At 39.3% G+C, this 25,457-nt stretch overlaps 1 protein-coding gene across 3 annotated transcripts in view; it reads right to left on the reverse strand.

Moving 5' to 3' along the window:
* Positions 1-25,457, reverse strand: part of ELOVL6 (ELOVL fatty acid elongase 6) — a 131,688-nt gene that overhangs the window by 18,114 nt on the left and 88,117 nt on the right. For all 3 annotated transcript variants that reach the window (XM_047718218.1, XM_047718216.1, XM_047718217.1), the window contains exon 3: positions 24,437-24,568. In XM_047718218.1, coding sequence (XP_047574174.1) covers positions 24,437-24,568 — 132 coding nt within the window. The remainder of the gene's footprint in view (positions 1-24,436; positions 24,569-25,457) is intronic.

The raw sequence follows: 25,457 nt of genomic DNA on the forward strand, positions 1-25,457 counted from the left end.
ATTCTGTATGGGGCGCCTTGGGTGGCTCAGTTGGTTGGGCGACTGCCTTCGGCTCAGGTCATGATCCTGGAGTTTGGGCTCCCAGCTCCATGGGGAGTCTGCTTCTCCCTCTGACCTTCTCCCCTCTCATGCTCTCTCTCACTCTCTCAGGTAGATGGATAAAATCTTTAAAAAAAATTCTGTATGGAATAACCCAACCAGTGTACGTTTTGAAAAGCTTTTATGGCTATAAAATATATATGATGGCTATAAAAATACTTATGGGAAAAACCCTTCAAACTGTTAACAATGATTCCTCCTCAAATTTTGTTTTCCAATAGTCAGGTCTTGCTCTTTCTCAGAAGCTATAAGAAACCTAATCTTTAGTGCCCATTTCTAATATTTATAATCTAATGCTAAATAAACCTTTTTTTTTCTGAATAAAAAAGGATATGTTAAAGTCTAAATGTTGCTTAGATAATGACTGCTTTGCTTCTGAGAGGTCAGACATATTCAATGGAGTTTTTGGGCAAGAGGGGACTCATAGAGCCAATAACAATCATGAAGAAGACCAGCAATAAATCATTTAAAACTGGGTGCCTGGGTACTCAGTGGGTTAAGCCTCTGCCTTTGACTCAAGTCATGATCTCAGGGTCCTGGGATCGAGTCCCGCATCAGGCTCTCTGCACGGCAGGGAGCCTGCTTCCTCTTCTATCTCTGCCTGCCTCTCTGCCTACTTGTGATCTCTGTCAAATAAATAAATAAAATCTTTAAAAAAAATCATTTAAAACTGAGTAGAAGTACTGAGTAGAAAAGCTGAGCCTAGTTTAGAAAAGGAGGGGGAGGATACACATGGCCTTGGTGGAGAACTATTACGTTTTGAAGCACGGAGTAGTTTCCACCGCGTTTCTGGTGATGGTACCTAATTGTTAAATAGTATCACAGATAATACTATTCACGAGCTCCTAATTAAAATGTTACATGTGGCAGTGTGGAATCCATCAGAGCTGAAGGCTTCACCGAAGCAGCTGTAGGTGAGGAAAGTCTTGTGGAGACGACAGAGAAGGTATGTCAGTGGGTAACATGGTTCCCTGACAAACAGAAGGCGGACAAGCTCTCCAGGACTGATCTCTCCATTCACCAGAAATCTCCCCGCTCAGTCAGAAAGCATCAATCTCAAACAGATGTCCTTATTTAATGTTTGAGGGGATGGGTTGACTTCAATTCACTTTCTGATGTATCAGTTTACTTTCTTAACTTGTGAATCTAAGCATTAAAAAAAAAAAAAAAAAGGAAAAGCCCAATGGGTCTAAATATTGCTTAGATAATACACTGGGGTACAGTCTTCGCATCTGAAGTTTGCAACTTGGCTATCCTTACAATCTGGAGTTTGCAGTTCAGACATCTGACAAGGCAAAGAAGTGCTGGCTCACATTTAAAAAAAAAAAATAACCTGATAAAAACCAGCCTGGCAGAGTGGGGAGGCAAAGGGGGGAGCGGAGATTAAAAAATAATAATAGTAAGGACAATTGGTACCATAATAGATCTCATTAGAATTCCCCCAGAGAAACATAATACCTGGCTATAGAACTCATAACATTTTAATTTGAATCTGAAATTTTAAGATTGCACTGTGTCTCATAATATAGGATTTTCTTTCACTATTATTTGAGCTACTATTATTATGTTTTGATCTGAGACAGAGGAACTTCTAGTAACCTTAGCCCCATCAGGGCCAGAATGGAAGGCGGCCACACAATACTAGCTTCGATTCTTGCTGACAAGTACTTGACCCTGTGAAAACATTGTGCTAGAGGCTGGCATAGTATTGCACATTTGAAGAACTTTACTGAGCTCCTCCATCATGAAATGTGAGTTTTATAACTTCATGGAGCACCCCTATCCTGGTTATAGAGCAAAAGATGTAGGCACAGGAAGGGCAAGGGACTGGCCCAAGGTCACCCAGTTACTAAGTACCAGAATCTTCTGACTACAGCCCCTGTGCTGATACCGGATTCCCTACCAGGCTTTCACTTAGCATAATGGTTCTCAGCCTGACTGGATATTACAATCACCAAAAACAGCTAAAACAATTCTAATGTCTAGGATCTATCTCCAATGAACTGGTTCAGAACCTTGGATATGGAGGCATGAATGGGTCTGAGTTAGGGACCTTCTGGAGATTTCACCTTCCAAGACGCCTTCCAGACTGTTCCCCTCCCTCACCCATCATTCCTACTTCATGAACCTTTGGATGAAGCTATTGAGGTAGCTGATGAAGAAAGTTACTTATCTATGCATTGGTGCTGTGCTAGGTGAGAATCCTTGTACTTGAATTTTAAGCCTTTTGTTCTGCTAAATTCCATAAAATTAATGTCTTTTGATGGATACGTTTTCTGCCTTTGCCTTATCTTTTTTATTCAACTGCTGATGGGGGTGTCATCTAATGCATTCCAGGACAAGTGGAGACCAGCCCACAACTTTCAGCTACATTGGAAAGAAAAATGTGCTGGTTTCCGGACTTTTACAGTGGGAACAACGACATAAAGTACTACCAGTAGTGAACCCAATTAAGTACCGCAGAAAATTAAAATAGGTGAGTTAGTTGTATGAACTAAAGGAAACCTAAAAATAAATGTGGGCAGTAGCAAAGATTAATATTGAAGCCAAAATCTCACCAAGATCACAGAAGTGGTTAGTCATCTTGTTTCTATAAAAAATTTTCTTCCTTTGAAAAGACTCTTAATCCCTTTTGGAATTACAAACTTATTAGGACTCTGATAATTCCAGTGCTAAGATTAATAGCATTGCCCCACTAAATCCATTGCAGTCTTAACTAGGTTTCATAGGCACACATAGGCACACGAGGAAACCAAACTTTTTTCCTGAGGGACGATAAATGAAAATTTCACTGGGAGAGCACTTGAATAGAAATATAACATTATCTGTAGTAAAAATAAAGGAAACTTCTTTAAAAACAAGGTCCAGAGGCCCTGTAGAGGGGCGCTCCCACACACCACTCCCTGTGATAAGAAGCATATCTGACATTCTCCAACCCCAACAGGAAGAAGTTTACTTTACATATTCAAGCAGGAGGAAGGAAGAATTTCTCTGGGTCTAGCAACAGCCCAGACAATGGGAAACCGCCACACTCAGTCAATGAGAGGCCATAATAGCCCCTCCCAGCTTCTTCTTTTCCCCTGTGAAAATAAGCCCCCCTCCACTCTCTGGACTTGCCAATGGTTTGGGTGTCCTGAACTGCAATTCTGTTATTCCTGAATAAACTCATTTTGCTGGTAAAATGGCTGGCTCTTTTATCTTTCTAAGGTCAAAACTGTAAAAACTGTAAAAAAACAACCCAACCCCAAAACAAATAAAATGAAAAGGGAGGTAGGAAGGGAGGTAAGAAAGAAAGGGGAAAGGGGGAAGAAAGGAAAAGAGAAAAAATTATCACAACTCTCAGTTTTCCACATCCTTAAATTTAGGGACTGGAACTGTCCTTTAGGATTTCAACCCTAAACTTCTGTGGGCTCATTCATGGAAGAACTCCAAGAAAGGGAGGAAATATAAGTCATAAAATTTACTGCTCTGTACATGCCCAGTTCATTCCTTTGGACTTATTGATCTAAAAATCCATTAGATAAATTTTTACAACTTTCTAAGCAGCACATTGACTGTTAATTTTCATAGTTGTTTACGGTAATTGAATTACTCTAATCACAAGACATACCACAGAAAGTTAATTTAAACAATATTCATTTTACAAGTATTTACTAAGTATGAATGCCTGTGAGGTGGAAGACCCTGAGCCAAATTTCACTCCTTTCAGTTTCTTTTTTTTTTTAAAAGATTTTATTTATTTATTTGATAGAGAGAAATCACAAGTAGGCAGAGAGGAAACAGGCAGAGGATCTCAGGACCCTGAGATCATGACCTGAGCCAAAGGCAGAGGCCTAAACCACTGAGCCACCCAGGAGCCCCCAAAGATTTTATTTATTTATTTGAGAGCGTGAGAAAGAGAAAGCATGAGCATGGGCAGGAGCAGAGGGAGAGGGAGAAGCAGACACCGACCCCTCTGAGCAGGAAACTGGATGCAGGGCTCTATCCCACGACCCTGAGATCATGACCTGAGCGAAGGCAGATGCTTAACCGACTAAGCCACCCAGGCGCCCCAATTCTCAGGCTTCATTGAGTAAAAAGAAATTCATGAACTAGAGGTGGGAGACTCTCAGAACAGACTGTTTGGATGTTCATAAATGTCAGGAAAGCCATGTCAGCATCTTGGCGATTCTAGGATGGGAGATTCTGAATTGGCCACAAGTTTCAGGACTGTTAAGTGCTGCTGAAGGTTTCTTCTGAGGGAGAAGATGACCTCTGCAACGTAGACTCTGCCAACACAACAGAGCTCAAGGGTGACCCATCTGGGCACCAACTTTTCAGCAGAAGAGTTTAATATTGAGTTTCACCTGCAACACCAATGCCCAACAATTTCCAGGAACAATAGTACAAAGGATTTTTACAGCTGTCACTTTTTAGTGGCAGAGTTAATGTTCTGAGCTCACTAGCTAGCTCCTAAGAACTAGGTGTTCTAGGTGTTCTAGCAATCATTTCGAAGATCTTCAGTCCGCATCTGTCTGTCTGTCCAATCCCTCTAACTTCATAATGCTGGTGGTGAATTGATCTCATTGGAGAACTTCCATATTTCTTTTCTTTCTTTCTTTCTTTCTTTTTTTTTTTTAAAGATTCCATTTATCCATTTGACAGACAGAGATCGCAAGTAGGCAGAGAGGCAGGCAGAGAGAGAGGAGGAAGCAGGCTCCCCGCTGAGCAGAGAGCCCAATGCGGGACTTGATCCCAGGACTCTGGGATCACGACCCGAGCCGAAGGCAGAGGCTTTAACCCACTGAGCCACCCAGGCGCCCCAGAACTTCCGTATTTCTGATGCAAAGAATTCAGGTGGTGGGGAGACTGACTCTCAGAGCCCTTATCACATAGAGTTCACCTGACAATGAGCTAGCCAGCTGTTTCAGGCCCTCTAATTCTCTGGGAAATTCCCCAGACATTCCCGTGGAGGTCTGTATAACCCTGTCTTAAAAAAAAAATATTAACAAAAGATAATTTAGAAAGGAATATCTTTTCTTTTCATATGATCTCTGTTCAGTGGTGGTATCTGAGTGATCTCTTTATTTACTTATTTTTTTAGGATTTTATTTATTTGAGAGAAGTAGAGGGAGAGAGTGGGTGCGAGCACAAAGCAGGGGGAGAGGCAGAGAAAGAAGCAGACTCCCCACTCAGCAGGGAGCCCATACAGGGTTCTATCCCAGGACTCCGAGATCATGACCTGAGCTGAAGTGTGAATGAACCACCCAGGCACCCCTTGAATGATGTCTTTAAAAATGAAACTCTGGAGACACCTGGGTGGCTCAGTGGGTTAAGCCTCTGCCTTCGGCTCAGGTCATGATCTCAGGGTCCTAGGATCGAGCCCCGCATCTGGCTCTCTGCTTGGCGGGGAGCCTGCTTCCCCCTCTCTCTCTGCCTGCCTCTCTGCCTACTTGTGATCTCTCTCTCTCTCTCTCTCTCTCTCTCTCTGTCAAATAAATAAATAAAAAATCTTAAAAAAAAAAAATAAAATCTTAAAAAAAAAAAAAGAAGCCTGGGAATCTGAGAATGTCCCCTCTCCTACACTTCAACAGCCAAACCAAAGTCTCCACAACAAGGTAATAGAAACTCATGGCCCCAATTTAATCACAAAATAATTTTAGAAACAAAAAGCATAGCACATATGGTGAGTGCTGTGAAGTGTGTAAACCTGGCGATTCGCAGACCTGTACCCCTGGGGATAAAAATATATGTTTATAAAAAAAAAAAAAAAAGCATAGCACAGATAAGCACATTTTTATACATTTTTGTATACCAGGTCTAATCAGAGAAGAAAATTTCACTTTGTTCCTTAATTTTTCTACAGATCTTTGCTTGCTTCCCATTTCCACTTTTCCTATTAATCCAATTTTTTCTGTGGAGAACAAAGGAACTATTGCTACATGTAAAAACATAGATAATTCTCACAATATAGTGAATTAAAGGATCCAGAAACACAGAGTACAAATTGTACACTGTTCATATGAAGTTCAAATATAGGTAAAATTGATCTGATAGAAGTCAGACTAGCAGTTACTTTTGGGGAAATAATAATTGCGAAGGGACACAGAGAGAAGCTTGTGGTGCTGATCAAGATTTTCATCCAGGAGGGGCCTATACAAGTGAGTTAACTTTGTTTAAAAAAAAAAAAAATCATTGTTTTGAGTTATTTCCTTGGGATAGATTCTCAGCAGTAGAATTGCTGAGTTAAAGGGCTGGCTAAGAACGTTTTTCGTCAAATTCTGGGTCAGAGCATGTTGAATTTGAGGCATGATGGGACATCCAAAGAAGAAACTGCAGATTGATATGAAACAGGGACTCAAGAAATATGTCAGACCATATGTGTGTGGGAGAGGAAGAATGTGGGTTGGGAGAAGCTAGAGTCATGGAGACATTTTGGTAACAGGAAATCCTAGTAGAACCATGAGCTGCCATCCGTGGCATCCACAGCTCTGTGGAGATGACGTTAGGTCGAACAGGAAGATGATTGAGAAAAGATGCCCTCAGGAAAGGTTACCAGGACACTGATGTTGTTTCAGGTGCAAGAACCCAGTTAACAGTCCACGGAGCTGGATAAAATGGCTATAAAAAGGTCAGAGACAAAGTAAGAAACGCATGAGTAAGGATTAAGTATGCCATAATTGACCGGAGTCACAGTCCAATGCCTCTCCAGAGTTTCTCATGCACTAAACTTCTTAGCTACCGAACATCTCGCCAGAATCTCTAATTATTTAACAGGGATTGTCAGCGTAGGGGGTCCCTGGATTTAGGGGTCGGGGAGAGTGTAGTGTTCAAGGAGCACATAAGATGCCCGAAATCATGAGAATTTTAATTACAGTGAACCATGGAGTGTCGTAAAAATGAAATTTCCAGGCTCCAATTTAATAGCTTTGGGGGAAGACCCAGAAATGGAATTTTTAAATAGACATTCCAAGTGTTTTGATGCAAATGGCCCACAGGTTTCAGTTTGAGAAACTCAGCAAAGTTTCTCCTCCTTCCCGGTCTTGTAAAATCATTTTCCACCTCCCTCTTTTTTTCCATATCCCCCTTTTATGGAGGTCACAAAGACTGTCTGGAGTTGGTCCCTTTAATTTTGACCTTGCTAGTTAAGTACACGTGTGTATTGAGCAAAGAACATGGGTTATGGGTCAGACCAACTAATAATGATCCTGTTGCCTATAAACTGTGCGCCTGTGGGTAAATTTCTTAATCATTAAGCATTAGTTCCTTCATCTGCCAGTAGGGACACAGGCACATTTTACATAGAGGTGGGTCATGACAATTTGAAATATTGGTATCTACAATACTAATAAGAACACCTGTGACATGTAAAATCTGAAGGAATATGCATGCTCTACATCTAAAATATACTCAAGAATGACATGATTTCAAAGCTGATGGCCAAATGGAAATACACTATAATATTGCCACGTGAGAGCAGCACATTAGTGGGAAACAGAAATACCATCGCTGGTCAACCTCTTCTGAACTATGCTGTTCTTCAGGTGCCTCAGAAGTCCTGGGCGTGATTGTTGGGGACTACTGAGCTGTAACTTAAACCATCACTGCTGGTGAATTATAACAATGCCATCCAAGTAATCATTAAGGTGGGGGTAGAATGGAGAAACATGAGTCAGCAACCAAGAACTTTGGAATGCAGAAACACAACGTCAACACAATAAAAAGTTACTATTAGGAATGTATTTATTGTTGTGTTTAAAATCATTCCTATGGGGAAGGCTCCTGGCTGGTTCAGTAAGTAGAACACGCAACTATTCATGTCAGAGTTTTGAGTTCAAGCCCCACTTCGGGCATACAGCTTAATTAAAAATAAATAAATATGGGTATTACCTATTTTTCTTAAAAAGGATTTTATTTTATGATTTTTAAAAAATTTGTTTATTATGTTATGTTAGTCACCATACAGTACGTCATTAGTTTTTGACGTAGTGGGCCAAGATTCATTATTCATATATAACACCCAGTTTAAAAAGACTTAAAAAAATATAATTATTCCTATGGGAAAACAGATTTTGAATTATGAAAGTTCTGAAATACTTGAATATTTTGAAATTTTCAAGAAACTCTTCTCTGTCAAAAAATGGGCCACCCTTATAGTAGTACTTCCTTCATAGGTCTGTTGTGAGGATAGTATAGATAAAGCACCTAGTATCTGTCATCTAAATTTGTTATTGGGTTTGGAAATTTAGAACAGAACCTAGGATTTCTTCTCTATTGTCAAGGGAGGGAATATGTTCACTTTAAATCAGAGTAATCCAAAATTTTTTTTTTTGGAAAATGAAGAGTTTTAAGGATAAACTTTTTCCATTTAATATTGAGAACTACTTCCTGTCCCTCTCCTTCCACAAAAGTTTTGATCAATAACTTAGAAGTCCCAAAGAAGTCCGGTTGAAATCCTTAGCTCTTATATTACTATAATGCCTAAGAGTGGATAATAAGTCTGATTTCTTCTCTCCTTTATTTTTTGTGGTTTTGATAGGATAGTCGTTTATTTCATATTCTGTTAAAGCAAACAGATCACTCTGAGAAAACTCCTCCCTTAGAAATATCTTTTTAAAATAAAATTCAGTCGCTATTCTTGTACCTTGGCTCATATTTCTTTCCTACTACAAGACCAGGGTTATCTGAACAGCCTGAAAACTTGGCAGTTAGAAAGAGTAATTATTCTCCCTTTTGGACTTGCTCCAATTCAGGAAACAATAAAAGACTTCCGGTGGTTTGCAAACCCAGCTGTCTCTGACACTCGTCTTCATTCTATTAAAAATTACTGAATGACTCTGTACTGTGCACCTGCTGTTAATGTCACATCAGAGAAACTTACCCTTTCCCTTGTTTGTATAGTTACTTAAGTTGTATTAAGAAATAATCATTTAAAATTTATAGTGGGGTGAAGGAGGAGTTAATATTTTTTCTGCCTCTTTGAATGAAGATTCCAGATACATGGCTTAATTTTTTTTGAAGGGTTTAAAGTTATAGATATATTTAGAATTTGTAAAACATCTCACAACCTTTGCCTAGAAGCATTTAAGGCTACAAGAAATAATGGATTGCCAGGCCAACATGACCCTGACTCTAAGTTCAGAAGCTTCCAGTCCTTTAGTCACTCCTGTTCAAAGGTTTCAGAGAACCGTGTGTGGAATTTGCGCTAAAACTGACATCACGGTGTTGTGGCTTGAATATTTGATAGGAATCAAAATGAGAATGTATATTATGTTTCCTTTTCTCTACATGCTCACCAACACTTGTTATTTTTTGTCTTCTGTTAATAGCCATTCTGACAAGTGTGAGTTGCTATGTCATTGTGGTTTTGATTTTGCATTTCCCTGATGATCAGTGATGTTGAGCCCCTTTCATGTGTCTGTTGGCCATATGTATGTCTTTGTTTAAAAAATGTCCATTCAGATCTTCTGGTCATTTTTAATTCGATTACTTTTTTTTTTTTTTGCTATTGAGTTTTATGAACTTCATATATTTTGCATTTTAACCCTTTATCAGATATATGATTTAAAAATATTTCCTTCCATTCTGTAGTTATTTTTTTTTTTCATTTTGTTTATGGTCCATTTGCTGTGCAAAAGTTTTTTAGTTTGATGTAGTCCCATTGGTTACTTTTTGTTTTTGTTGTCTTTGCTTTTGGTTTCAGATCCAAAAAAATCACTGCCAAGACCAATGTCAAAGAGCTTACTACCTATGTTCTCTTCCACGAGTTTTATGATTTCAGATCTTACATTTAAGTATTTACTCTATTTTGAGTTAATTTTTATGTATGGTGTAAGATAGCTGTCCAGTTTCATTCTTTTGAATTTGGCTATCTAGTTTTTCCAGGACCATTTATTGAAGAGACTATGCTTTCCCCATTGTATATTCTCAGCTCCTCCGTCAAAATTAATTGGCCAAATGTGTGTGGGTTTCTTTCTGGGCTCTCTATTCTGTGTACTGACCTATGTGTCTGTTTTTATGCCAATATCATATTGTTTTGGTTACTATAGCTTTGTAATATAGCTATAATGATGCTTCCAACTTCATTCCTTTCTCAAGACTTCTCTCGTTATTTGAACACCTGCTAGGTTCCATACAAATTTTAGGATTGTTTGTTCTAGCTCTGGAAAAATGCTCTTAGCATTTTGATAGGGATTGCATTGAATCTGTAGGTGGCTTTGGGTACTATGGATGCTACAACAATATTAAGTCTTTCAGTCCACGAGCACAAATTATCTTTCTATTTATTTGCATCTTTAACTTTTTTATTTTTATCAATGTCTTTAGTTTTTAGTGTGTAGGTCTTTATCCTCTTTGGTTAAACTTATTCCTAAACAATTTATTCATTTTGATGCAATTGTAAATGGGATTTTCCCCCTACTTTCTCTGTCTGCTAGTTCATTATAAGTGTGTAAAAACATAATTAATGTTTGTATATCAACTTTGTATCTTGCAAATTTACTGTACTCATTTATTATTTCTAACAGGCTTTTGGTAGATACTTTAGGGTTTTCTATATGCAATATCAAGTCATCTGCAAAGCATGACTGTTTCACTTCTTCCTCTATGATCTGGATGTCTTTTCTTTCTTTTTCTTGCCAAATTGCTCTGTCTAGGACTTCTAGTACTATACTGAATAAAAATGGCAAGAGTGGGCATCCTTGTCTTGTTCCTGCTCTTAGAGGAAAAGCTTCCAGCTTTTCATCACTGAGTATAATGTGAGCTGTGGGCTTGCCATATATGGTCTTAATATTATGTTGAGGTATGTTCCCACTATGCCCACTTTGCTAAGAATTTTTAAACATAAGTGGATGTTGAATTTTGTCAAATACTTTTTCCTGCAGCTTAAAATGATCAAATGATTTTTATCCTTCTTTTAGTTAATGTTATGTATCATGTTCACTTGAGGATGTTGAAACATCCTTGCATCCCTCGAATACATCCCTCTTAATCATGATGCTTTAAAATCAGCAGATGAGCCTCTCGATCAGCTGTTTCTGCCTTGGGCCGTGGGATGGGGAAGTCCAAGCATACAAGCCCTTAAGATCCACTTGTCAGGTTGATTGATCCCTGCAGGTCTGTGCACTCAAACCTCATTTTCAGAGCTAGATGTTTTGGGACCTCACCTCCCAGGTGCATGTCTTAAAAGTTGGGATGTCTGATGTGGGGTACAAACCCTGCACTCCTCAGGGAAAAGCTCCAGGTTTTCAGTTGACTTCCCGATTACGGGTCATGGTGCCTAAGGCAGGGTTTATGGTGAGACTGTGCCTCAAGTCACTCTAACCAACTTCAATGTGGGTTTTTTCCCCATTTGCCTGATGTGTGGGACCCTCTCAGCTGGTTTTAGAATTTTTTTCGGAGGAAACTGTTCCATATGTAGCTATAGATTTGGTGTACCCATGGGAGGAGGTGGGTTCAGGATCTTCCTCTATTGTGATCTTGATCTGGAATCTGCCTTTTCTTCTAATGACTTCAAAATTTACCCTAGTTCTGCTCTGTGAACTTAAGGATCAAAGTCCTTAGGAGCACAGAAAATTACATACACATCCTACAGATGTCGATCAGCAGATTAGAGGACAACCCTCAAGTACATTTCCTTCACTCCTAGGTGTGATTAAAAATGGGTTTGGTCTCAGCCAAAACATGAGGTGCCAAGGAGCATTACAAGATGTGAAGATAAAATCTTTCCGGGCCAGGCTTTATGTTCAAGACTGTAGAAGTTCTAGAGTTTGAAATACGTTCTTTTTAAAGGCAAGAATTAGGTGTTCTTCTCAGCCCTTCTCTCCTAAGTTCTCCAGTCTCGCCCTGGACCCTTTTGATTTTTTTTTTTTTTTTTTTTTTTTTTTTAGTACAAACCTAGTGGAACTCCAGTTTAAAGCTAAACACTTACAGAAATCCCAAATCACTACCTCCCACACAAGACAACTCTAAGTAGCTAATGATTCATAATTTCAAATTCTAGACAATTATGGAAAGTTGTATTGAAGATTTCTGCTCCGACTCTGGGTTAAAACAAATACCTAGGAATAGCGAGCAATCCCTCTTGGCCACTTTAATTACCCTGCACATCCTCTCTAGGTCTGTGGCGCTTATCCATGTCCTGGAATGAAAAAATTTAAAAAGGCCACCTGTCTTATACCAGTAGTAATGAAATGAAAGGAAGAAAAGTAAACCACTGCTTTATTATGCTTTTAGGGAAATGCTGTGTGTGAACGGTGAAGTATTTTAATTACATAGATTTGATTCCAAATCCTAGGGCTCTGCAAACTGTAAGAACTATCATGGGTGAGAAAACAGTGAGGCTTGCTTGGGTACCTCAGACTCCTGCCAGCATGACAAGTTGGCATAAGTGATGATAAGAAGGGATCAAACAACCCCACTAATTTTCACCCGCAAATGCTTTGAAACAAATAGTAGGGAAAAGTTGTGAGGAGACCTTGCTACCAGTTAAACCACTGGGATCCCTGACTAAAGGAACTGCTGTTTTTAAGGGAGGAACCCAGGCAGTCTATTTCACAGGCAAAATCAAGTGAGAGCTAGGCCACCTGTCAGGTTCACAGCATCATCAGAAACAGACGAGCAGCTACTGTCTGCAGTTCTGGGTTGAAATCCAGAGGAGAAATGTTGGTAGCTTTCAAGAAAGAACTGCCAATACTTTTAAGATTGAGGTCAGAAGAGGCTTGCAAAATAGTTGCTTCCTATGGGAGAGGCATTATATTTAGGAAGATGACTTTTAGTTACCTAATCGCAGTGGGTAATCCTAGTTAAGTGACCATGTTTCTTTCTTTTTCTTTTTTTAAAGATTTTATTTATTTGACAGAGAGAGAGAGAGAGAGAGGCAGTGAGAGAGGGAACACAAGCAGGGGGAGTAGGAGAACAAGATGCAGGCTTCCCACTGAGCAGGGAGCCCAGTGTGGGGCTGGATCCCAGGACCCTGAGATCATGACCTGAGCTGAAGGCAACCGCTTAACAACAGAGCCACCCAGGCACCCCCCCAATGTTTCTTTATTGAACCCTGATCTCATGTCTTTTCTACGTTTCTCAACTGTCCTTGAGGACATGTGGACCACAAAGGGAAGGAAGACTCAGCTCTCAGTATTTTCAGTTAATTCTCTGCTCACTAAATGGCCTTCTCCAGAATAAACTTCTAGTCCTTTTGCAGGTCATTCCTTTTTTGGATTCCTTCAGCCATTCTACCACTGTGGTTAAGTCAACTTAATAACGGCGGTGAGGAAATGGGCAAACTAAGTGAAGGGGATTAAGAGGTGCAAACTTCCAGTTATAAAATAAATAAGTCACTGGGATGAAAAGTACAGCATAGAGAGTATAGTCAACAGTACTATACTAACTTTATATGGTGACAGATGGTAATTAGACTTATAGTGATAACTGCCTGATATATGGAATTGTTGAACCATCAATGATGTACACCTGAAACTAATATAACATTATGTGTCAACTACAATATTTAAACATTTTTAAAATTATCAATGTCAGCATCAACTGATGCATTCCAGATTATGAAATTAGGCAATTTCTTTTTTTTTTTTTAAGATTTTATTTATTTGGCAGAGAGACATAGCAAGAGAGGGAACACAAACAGGGAGAGTGAGAGGGAGAAGCAGACTCCTGCTGAGCAGGGAGACCGATGTGGGGCTTGATCCCAGAACCCGGGGATCATGACCTGAGCCAAAGGAAGATGCTTAATGACTGAACCACCCAGGTGCTCCTGCAATTAGGCAATTTCAAAAAGAGTTAGGTCTGAACATGTTTTAAAGGAATCAACCCGTTCAAAACTTAGAGTTTTTATTTGGTTGGTTTTTCGTTTTGTTTCGTTTTTCACCCTGCTAACAGACAGGATTGCTTAAAAATTTGTGAGGTAACATATGAAGATTAAACATGGTAATTCTTAACTGAGTCTCAACTCAAAATAACCCTTAACAAATGCTTCAGGGGTTATTTTACTTATATCCTAAATTACCAAGCGATCTCTTCAAGAATGCTCATGTTATTTCTCACACAAGTTTCAGAAAAGCTATCATATTCCAGCTATTTAAATACTCATTCATTTTGGCAAAATGATTTAAAATGTCTTACGTGTCAGCTGTTTCAAGTTGTTATAGCAGCAGTAATACAAACATATTACTGAAGTCGTATTTTTGTCCAAACTCAAATATATTAACTGGATTACAGAGAATTAAAATTACGATGAAAGAATCTCAAGCTTAGTGTTAAATTATAGAAAAGGAATGTGCCAAAATATTAACAATAAATATCTGTGTGTAGTGAGATTAAAGGCTTTCCCTGTGTGCTTCCTGTAGTTTCAGTCTTATACAGAGAGACTTTTCACTTTTATAACTAGAAAAAGAAATTATTTAATTAGAAAAGTACTACTGAATAGCGTTTCCAATTTTAAGTAGGCAACTGTTGTCAAGCGGACTGCCCTTCTGGCAGGAGAGGCCATTCTTTACCCGTACCGACATTAACCTCCGCTCTCTCCCTGCATTACAATGGTGATGGCCTGAGTTTTCTATAAACTTTTTATTTTTATTTATTTATTTATTTGTTTGTTTGTTTGTTTATTTGACAGACAGAGATCACAAGCAGGCAGAGAGGCAGGCAGAGAGAGAGGAGGAAGCAGGCTCCCTGCTGAGCAGAGAGCCCGATGCGGGGCTCGATCCCAGGACCCTGGGATCATGACCCGAGCTGAAGGTAGAGGCTTTAACCCACTGAGCCACCCAGGTGCCCCTCTATAAACTTTTTAAAAAAAGATTTTATTTATTTATTTGAGAGAGAGAGCAGGAGCAGTGCAGGGGGAGAGAGATATTTGGGTAAAGAATCTCAAGCAGACTCTTTGTCGAGCTCAGACCCTGACAGGGGACTTGATCTCACAACTGTGAGTTCCCAACCTAAGCCCAAACCAAGAGTCAGATGTTTAACCAACTGAGCCACCCAGGCGTCCCTAAACTTTCTACATTTATAACTTACTGCCATAAATCATAAGCTTATGTCTTATCTGGATTTAATCATTATGTAATGAGTAGATGTTTTTCCCCCTTAATTTGCAAGGAAATAGATAAATTGGGCAAGTCTGGAGCCACAGAGTGACCTGCAGGTCACTGCCCATCCTAAAGTCAGGAGGAGCCAGCCTGCCCACTGGCGAGAGCCCAAAGTGCCACCTGCAAAGCAGAATGGCCTCTCTCCCTGGCTTCTTTTCAGTAAGTCCTTTTCACAGCAGTTTGGAGTTCTCCCTCACAATGCACATTTTTATGTAAAAAAAAAAAAAAATAGTAAAATATCCTGCATTTACTTACTTACTTATTATTCTCTTGGAAATAAAAATTGGTAGTTCCCGGATTTAAGGGAAAAGCAGAAAATTTTTCTTGTTTCCCCCTTTGGAAAGAAACACTTTCCAAAAAAGGAAAGGAGAGTTACTAACAGCTGTCTACAAGGCCCTACCCTTTATTTATTTCCCTTTTTAATGAAAAAAAATTTTTATATAAATATTTAGCACCTATTTGGACCCTAAAGATGCAGCATAAGAGCAGACAAAAATTCCTGCCCTTGTGGCATTCATAGTTCAGTAGGAGGAGAATGAACAAGATTATAAAACATACAGTGGGCTAGAAGGTAGCAGTGCCAAGGAGAAAAATAAATCAGGCAAGGGCGGTAAGGAGTGTGTGGTGGGGACTTTTGTGATTTTGGAGAGAGAGGCTGAAGAAGTTCTCACCAAGAAAGTAAAATTTGAGCCAAGACTCGAAGGAGATGAGGGAGAAGCCATTGGCGTACCCGGACAAGGAGTATTCTGGGCAGAGGAGGGAAAGTGTGAGGACCCTGAAGGAGCAGCCTAACTAGCACATTTAAGGAACAGCAAGGATGGAGGGGAGGAAGATAGGGAGAAGAGGAGAGGAGGAGGGGAGGAGAGGAGGAAGGGAGGAGAGGTCAGAGAATAACAAAGACCAGATAGTGTAGGGCTTTGCAGGCCTTTGGAAGGCCCCTGCAATTATATAACATCCAGCTCAAATTTCTTTTTTGTTTTTAATTGAGATATAATTGACATAAAGCATTATATAGTTTTAGGTGTCCAACTAAATAATTCAATATTTATACATATTGCAAAATGGTCACCACAATAAGTCTAGTTAATAGACATCAACACAGTGACAATTTTTGTTCTTGTGCTGAGAGTTTTTAAGATCTATTCTCTTAGTAACTGTCAAATATGCAATACAGTACTATTAACTATAGTCACCACACTGTACCTTACATCCCCATGTAGTACGTATTTCATAACTGGCAGTTCGTACCTTTCTGCCCTCTTGCCTACCTCCCTACCCCCTGCCTGTGGCAACCACCAATCTATTCTCTATGAGTTTGCAATTTTTTTAAGTCCACTAACATATCTTTCTCTTTCTGACATCTTCTTTACCCATTTATCCACTGATGGACACTTAAATTGCTTCCGAATCTTGCTTCAGTGAACATAGAGGTGCGTGTATCTTTTTAAGTTAATGTTTTCATTTCCTCCAGATAAATCCCTAGGAATGGAGTTGCTGGATCCATTCGGTATTTCTAGTTTGAATTTTTAAGAATGCTTCCTTCTGTTTTCCAAAATGGCTGTGCCAATATACATTCCCACCAATAGTGCACAAGGGTTCCCCTTCTTCTGCATCCTTGCCAACACTTAGTGTTTCTCGTCTTTTCCAGATTTCCTACAATGTGCCTGTAGTTTCACTGATGGAGCCTCATGATACCAAGTGCAGACTGGACTGGGCATGTCTGACACAGCTGACCACAAGAAATCCAAAGGGTGAACAAGTGAAATGACTGAAAATGCCGAGTGCATGTGACTGGAGGAGTGTCCAAAGGTGAGACTTTTTAAAAAATCTGTTAATTCAGAAACTCTGCACATGCCAAGGTGTTCCAGGAACAGCCAGACACAGTTTGGCCCCAAGAAACTCATATGGTCTCCCAGGAGGCTCATGGGGAAGGCAGCATAGGATCTGGTTAAATGAGGCATAGCAAAGAGTTTGGTGGAAGCTGAGATACGTTAAGAAGTGATACGTGCTAAGACTTCATAGAGCCTAAGTGAAGACCAAGCGATTGGCAATATTTAAAGGGGAAAAAAAGGTGGAAGAATGGAGAAAGAGAAGGGGTTGTGAGGTGTCCAAATACATGAAATTAGGATGGGAAAAGTGTGTTTGTTTAGAATGGAAACGTATGTTGGCTTGAGTGGAAAATGTGTACAGGGCAGTGGTGAAAGGTGGGTCAGGGTAAGATCAGAATTTTTTTGTGGACAGATTGATGTTTTAACCAATAAGTAAAGGAGTTTCAATGAAGGTTTCAATAGGAAAATGGTATGGTGTATAGAGCTGCTTTGACAGAGAAAACATTTGGGAGAGAGCTATTAGTGGCAGCAAATACTCAAGAAGTGGTGAAAGTCATGACAGGAGTGGCCAGTGTGGCCATGGAGAGGTGTAGACAGCTACACCAGATATTTGAGAAGAATTATACAACCTAGTGACTGGTTAAGAGCTATTTGTATATTTTGAAAGACTTAGAGCTATGTTCACTAAGAAAATGGTGACAAATTTTGAGATATTTTATGGGGTCAACAAAAAAGGAATCTGGCTTGAAGATTTCAAATTTGAGTGATGATATGCCAGACATTTGGAAGGGTTACAGACAGGAGGGCAAGTTTCAGGTAAGAGGCAATGCTAAAAATAAAAACTTGTTAGGGCAAAGTTGGCAAATAATTATTGGTATTTTTCCTTTCCCTGTTTCATTGAGCCAACACAATCTCTCATGGGGATAAATAGAAGAGCCATTTCATCTCCCATTCAAATTGGGACACTGTGAGAATGAGAGGGGGAACTGCGAGTAATTACAGTGGGATAAGGAGCAGAGAACGAGGACTGTCCAGAGCAAGTGAGGACGTACAAATTCCAGTTTATAAGCGCTCTCTTACTTTTTCAAGGATGGGGAGCTGCCCATTCCTTATCTTTATTACTGCTCTTGTTTTCTCAAAAGGAGTTAAGTGATTCAATTAACGTCGCTTCACTGTCATTTGAGGCCACCGTGTATTCTGGCAAAGGACCCAGTTTTAGACACCTACACAACACACACAATGCTAATGAAGTAGTTTATGTTCTATAACTCCTCTGTATCTACGCTCCGGGCACAGCTAAAGAAGTGTGGAGGGGGAAGGCCTAAAGGGTGTGTGCGCGCGCGTGCGCGCGGTGCTATGCGCACACGTGCTGGGGAGGAACAGGCAGGGAAGTGTTCTCGTTATCCTGTAGAGGTGATTTATTTGGTAGTTCCTTTGCTGCAAAAAGTAGTTTAACAGAAGAGCAAAATTGATATTCAAACTGAGTCTGACTGTGGCGAGCATTCCAGCAGCTCTCAGGTAGGAAGGGACTCAAATCCAACTCAAAATGCTAAAGAAAGCCGTTATCTTTCAGACTCGACATTGTCATCTTCATTTAAGAACATGTTCACATGATGCCCTTTTTCAGGGAAGGAAGTCAACTCTGGAAGTACCCTGTAAAATGTAGGGGTGATTTTTCCTAGGGCAGTGGACTTTTTTGCCTTTACTCTTCATTAGGCTTCCTGCCTTAATAATTTATCGGGCTTTTTATTCCGGGTAATGCTTCACATTTCTCTTGATGCAAACGGAAACTGGAAGTGTTTTGCTGGTGTTCTTTGACCTGACCTTTGAAACAACCACGTCATCTGGTTATTGTGTTATTTCTAGTCTCTGTGGTTTTACGTCTCAATGAACAGTTTATTTTTGAGAAAAATCTGTTTGATTCTGCAAAAACTTTTCTATAACCTGCCTTCAGGAAGGAAGATTTTTCTACATATCTATTAATTACAGTTTTAAAAAATGAGACAGAAGCTGTAATTTATAAATATGGCATCAGAAGCAAAGCATGCGATGATTTCTATGGTTCTTTGATAAAATGGCACAAAACCTAGAGAGGAAGAAAGGCACAAAGTATTGATCTATCTATATGATATATATATATATATATATATATATACACATACTATACATATATATGGTCATATTTTACATTTTCAAACAGACTATACATAAAAACAAAACACAAAACATTTTGACAAAATGATACGATGAACAAATGTTTAAATGAGCACTATTTGGCTTCGATCTGTCTATAAGTTGTTTATCAGACCATATATCTTTATACAATATAGAAATCCCAGATAATCTTTAAAGAGTCGAACAACAAATGGATGGAAAAGAAAGGTCCTAAAATTATACTTGCAACCATACATACATTCTTTTTTTTTTTTTTAAGATTTTATTTATTTATTTGACAGAGATCTCAAGTAGACAGAGAGGGAGGCAGAGAGAGAAGGGAAGTAGGCTCCCTGATGAGCAGAGAGCCTGATGCAGGGCTTAATCCCAGGACTCGGGGATCATGACCTGAGCCGAAGGCAGAGGCTTTAACCCACTGAGCCACCCAGGCGTCCCCATACATACATTCTTAGCTCAGGATTGTTATCAGAAAAGAGTAAACAAAAAATATTTTTAATTCTAACTATAAACTTGCCATTAGGTAGGGAGGGGAAATGTGCGGATCAACAGGGCAAAATTTGTGTTTGGATATAAGCTCGTTTTACTTAATGTACACCAGCATTTCACCAGAATCTTTTTTGTTTTTGTTTTTTTTTTTAGATTTTATTTATTTATTTGACAGAGAGAGATCATAAGTAGGCAGAGAGGCAGGCAGAGAGAGAGGAAGGGAAGCAGGCTCCCTGCTGAGCAGAGAGCCCGATGCGGGACTCGATCCCAGGACCCTGAGATCATGACCTGAGCCGAAGGCAGCGGCTCAACCCACTGAGCCACCCAGGCGCCCATCACCAGAATCTTATTAAGTACAGTTGCCAGCTTTTCTTTTGAAAAGTAGATTTTTTTCATTATTTGCTTCCAACTTAAAAACAAAAAAAACTCACAAAAAAACCTGCCATCCATACTTTGTGTCAAACGCAATTATCTTTTTCTCACAATCTATTCGTGATGACATAAAAACCTTACAAAAAAAAGAGTTGAAGACTCCTTTGGACCCTCTCTGATCCCATCATTCTCACTACCTCCACAGAAGCGGAGACAATCATTAGCCTGAACCTTTCATTTTTTTTTTTTTTTTTTTGCTATTACTGCATATATGTTAATAAATAAAATGTAGTGTTAATTTATGGGTTATGAAAGTTTCATACATGGCATCACATTCCCATATTTATTTAGCAGATTGCTTTTTTTTGCTACTCAGCATGTGTTTTCTAGAGTTATCTTTTCCTTTGTTACTTTTGCCCTCCTTGGTGCCATTTAAAAATGTGAAATTTCTAACCTGTTACAATACAATAGGAGTTTTTCTCCTGTTACATTTATAGTTTATGGACCCATTTCTTTTATATCATTACTATCACTGCAATCATTCTCTGTAATGTTGTTCTTTGTGGATCAGGAGGGACCACTTTTGGCCACCACAGAACAAAATGTGAGACCAGAGTGCTTGAGTATAAATTGATTAAATTGATTAAGTTATTCTGAAGTTTGTCATTTTCAATGTCCTATCATTATACAGGTCAGTGATGTATTTCCCCTTCAACAAGTTTTTTAGCTGTCCTATTTTCTCATCCAAATAGTTTCTGTTGGTTTTATTGTATATTTATTGCCTTAACAATAATAATAAGGTTGTTAATAATTCTCCAGATATTAAATGTTGATCTGTGGGTAAAAAAAATCACAAGTAGATTTGATTAAATACCATTCATCTGCTGCTCTGCACTGTTCAATGTACTTTTCTAAATGTTTCTGGTGCTATCTTTAAAGACAGCACTTTGTTCTTGGAAATCTCACGAAAGAAAGAAAAAGAATCATTTTTAAAAAATTAAGCTTGAATATATTTTATACTTAAGCCAACACTGAAACTTAGTGGCAAAGTAAGAATACAGCCAGGAAATAAAAATGAGCCTCAATGGGAAAAATGGCCAGTTAATAACAAGATGAGAAGTCAGACTGCAAAGCATGGAAACTTTGGCTTTGTGCAAATAAAGCCTAACACAGTTGAAGCCAGAATGAATCACCAGGAAACATGAGTAAGCAAATCTCGAGCAAGTGTGACATTGGCATCTAAAAATATGCAACACATCTGACTCTGATGTACACTGACAAGGCCCTCCGCTTTGACCTGTTCTGGGTCGGAGACCAGGAAGGCTCCTTGAAACTCCTGATGCTACCAGAGGGAAGAAAACACTGCCAGACAGATACTGGGATAAAGGCTGCTTGAGTCAGAAACACACACATCTCTACCCCATCTAGGAGGATTTGGAGTTATTAAATAAATGCCTAGAAAATGCTTTACAAATCAACTATAGTAACCCAGATGAGATACCATAGCAACGGCATTTATTTTATTTTTTTTTAAAGATTTATTTATTTATTTATTTGTCAGAGAGAGAGAGAGAGAGAGAGAGAGCACAGGCAGACAGAGTGTCAGAGGGAGAAGCAGGATCCTTGCAGAGCAAGGAGCCCGATGCGGGACTCGATCCCAAGACGCTGGGATCATGACCTGAGCTGAAGGCAGCCGCTTAACCAACTGAGACACCCAGGCGTCCCTAGCAACAGCATTTAATGACTCAGCGGTGTCGGAGAAAAATGGATCAGAGGCACCTTGAAGCATCTGATGATTTTTGCCGGGAGAAACAATCTCATCTAAAGGACTTACTAATTCCAAGTACCAGGATTTTTCTCAACATTGATCCTAAGGAAAGGTTCAAATATCTATGGCCAAATGCCACATAGAACAAGCTCAACAAATAAGGAAATGCTTGTCCTGAGGGTGGGTGGGATCTGGATAGGGCTCTGTGTCCTTAGCCCGCTCGTGTTCCTAAGGACTCACTGACACCAGATGCTGGGGGTTTGAATCTGGAAAGGGTGGGGCAGGGTGCCGGGTGCTGGGTGATGAGGAGAAACTGGCAAGAAAACCGTGGAGAAATCATTCCTAAATAAAATGAACACATTGTAGTCCCGGTGGAAACTCAGTCATGATCATATTCTACTGACTCCATCCAAACTTAAGACAGCTTTCAATAAATTCAATGGTATATGGCTTGCATGAAGGCTACTATCATATATTAAGTCAATATCCAAAAGTAGAGAGAGAGAAGAAAAATATTCTATAGGTAATTCTTGCCAAACTAGAAAAAAACCCACACCACTTTCTGAAGTCGATTGGTCTGAAGGCAGGGTTTTTGTTTTTGCTTAAGTACTCGGCATATCCAAATTAATTCCCATCTCAGTTGTCTTAGTTCATGAGTAAATACAGTGTGTGGCATTTGCAAATTCGTCAGAGTTGAGTCTCTGGCTCCTACAGAAAGCTAATGGGCAAGCTTGAGAAGTTGGAGGAAAGATATTATTTCTAAGTGGCAAAATACACACATGCACAAAATCACATTTTCAATGAATTAAAAAAATATCTTGCTGGTCCTCCCTTCCCCACATTTTTAATTCTTCTAACTCAAAATTTTGTTCTCTTTCTCTTTCCTTCTTTTTCCAAATAGAAATGCTGAAAGGCATCATTAGGATAGAGATTAACTTTTTCCTTGCGACACCTGGGTAGCTCAGTTGGTTAGCTCCCGCCTCATGATCTCACACCAGGCTCTACCCTCAGCAGGGAGTCTGCTTATTCTTCTCCCTCTGCTTTCCCCTCAGCCCTGAGCTCATGCTCTCTCTAAAATAAATAAATAAAATCTTTAAAAAAAAAAAGGTAACTTTTTCCTCAAATAGTAAAACACTTTAGTAGTGGCAGGCTCTGTGAAACTTACATGTGAACAAAAATGAAAATGCTCTTTGTATTACAGAGAATCATGTTCTGATTCAGATTAAAATGGAAGAATTTTTTGGTGACAGATCCAAATCATTGAGTACTTCATATGTAGTAGAACTTACAAAATGCACTGAATTAGAGGACAGCCAGTAGTAGCAAGCAAATGAGTGTTTGGATTCGGGGAATCCTGCTGAACGGAAATGTACAGATCTGACATAATGGAAATGTACAGATTGTCAGAGTTTATGAAAATCCTCTTCCTGCCCGATCATTTTTTTAAAAAGATTTTATTTATTTGACAGAGAGAGATCATGAGTAGGCACAGAGAGAGAGAGAGAGAGAGAAGAGAGAGAGAGAGAGAGAGGAGGAAGCAGGCTCCCTGCCAAGCAGAGAGCCCGATGTGGGACTCGATCCCAGAACTCTGAGATCATGGCCTGAGCTGAAGGCAGAGGCTTAACCCACTGAGCCACCCAGGTGCCCAGTGCCTGATCATTTTTAATAAGCCTTGAGTGACTAATGAGGCTTTTCATGATACCATCTATTTCCGCTTGGTGGTGGAACAGTTAATATGTAGTGGGAAAGAATGAATATTCATAAATATTAAAATAGTTATTTATTTGTAGGATATCTACATCTACTTCCTCCACTCCCCTTACCTCAAGCCCAGTTATAAACTTGTGGGTCTTGACAAGGAGAACACAGAGAGCAGGTGCCTTTGATACTGCTGTAGGTATTTTCTGGCACTTAGATGGATACCAGCTGTGTGCTAATTAATCTTGGGATGGCCTAGATCACCAAATACTACAAAGCTAGAAATGCTCCCTCAAATTCTAGGAATGTGTCTGAATGTTGGCTCCAAATGCCCCTGGAGATATGGGCCAGGTCCTAACAGCCTCTATGATGCGTTCTAGTCAGGACAAAGTAAGAACTGTTTGCATAAACATATGTCAGCAAGTCAGTTCCAGGCGATGGTGCTGAATGGTGCTTTTGGGGACACAGAGCTAACAGCATTCTCTGGTCTAATAATCCTGGACATAGACAAGGGTCCAGTATCCAGTCGTGTGTTTGAGTGCCATTTTTTCATTAAATATTAGTAACAGCATGCCCAGCACATTTAAACCCTACTGTGCCATAGTTCACAGGTGTGGCTGTGCATGTAGCCCTTCAGCTATATTTAAGCAACAGCAATAATGGAATTGACACTTCGCTTCTAGGCCTATGAGATTAACTGGATCATTGCATGAGCAGTTTGGACAAGAAAGGAGAGAGCCTGAAAAGAAGAGACTGAGTATAATATGGCAAGTTGGTTGCAACGAAGGCCTACTCTCTGGACATGGCTTTATTTTCTCTTCAATGGACTGAACGATCAAAAATATGGGCTATAAAATGCTCAAGCATTGCTTCTTTCTGCCAAGTCTGATGAAATGCATGGATTGCATTGGGGAAAATGAAGAAAAACCTACCTGAAGACGGCAAGGGTCAGAGACCAGAGCACTAATGGCTTCCTCAGTTCAAACTTCGCCCGTTTGTTCATCAGGTGCCGACCACCAAATATGAAGGCAGCATACAGAGCAGAAAAAAGGAAAGATTTCTTCCTGCAACAGACAAAAACCCAGTATCTTAGAAAATAAAAATCTCTAAGCAGTTCATTTTTATTTATGAGAAATTTATATTTACTAATTATTTGCAATTTTTTATACCAGTTTCTCTTCGTAAGCGCTGAGAGCATGTTCTTGGGAATGTGCCCCTTCACTGAAGAAAGAATGTTTAAACATCCTTCTGATGGCATGGCATTCCATGGAAACCTCCCTTGACAAATTATGTCAATCTAGATTAAACAACACATATCGGAATAGATCTGTGTCCTTTTTGAGCTCCATGACTTTAAAAATTTCAACAACATAGCATTAAGGTACAAAAAGAAAAACTTTCACTGAGGGATTTAAACACTAAAATCAAGTTACTTAGAGCACTTGACTTAGGGCACTCCCCAGTATGGATTCCTGAGATCTTCTCCACCAAAGGAGCAAGTATTAAGTTTCAATATGATCATTAATAATAGGGGTAACTGGTAGACATCATACAATACAAAAGAAGAATGTAGGTTGTACCTGAAGTATACCTGCCCTAGAGCTTGAACTTGAACCTAATCAAAATCGGATTTTACTACCTATCCTTGGGAAATATAAACTGTGGGAGCTTCTGTAGGACAACTGATATTTCGTCTTCAATAAGTCAGGAGTATGGAATCTAAATACGGGACTCTTCTAGATTAAGGAGTGGCTTGAGAAACTATAATCAAAGGTAACAGATAGACTTTGGAGGCTCTATATTTGAGCAAACCAATTGGAAAAAGACATTTTTAATAAAATGAGAAAGTTTTTAGTTATAATTTTAAAAGTACTTAGTTACTATTTATGGGTGAAATTACATGTCTTGGATTTGTTTAAAAATATTCTAGGAAAGAAATAAAACCAAGACAAT

This window comes from Lutra lutra, chromosome 2, assembly GCF_902655055.1.
Source record: "Lutra lutra chromosome 2, mLutLut1.2, whole genome shotgun sequence".
Taxonomy (NCBI): Eukaryota; Metazoa; Chordata; class Mammalia; order Carnivora; family Mustelidae; genus Lutra; species Lutra lutra.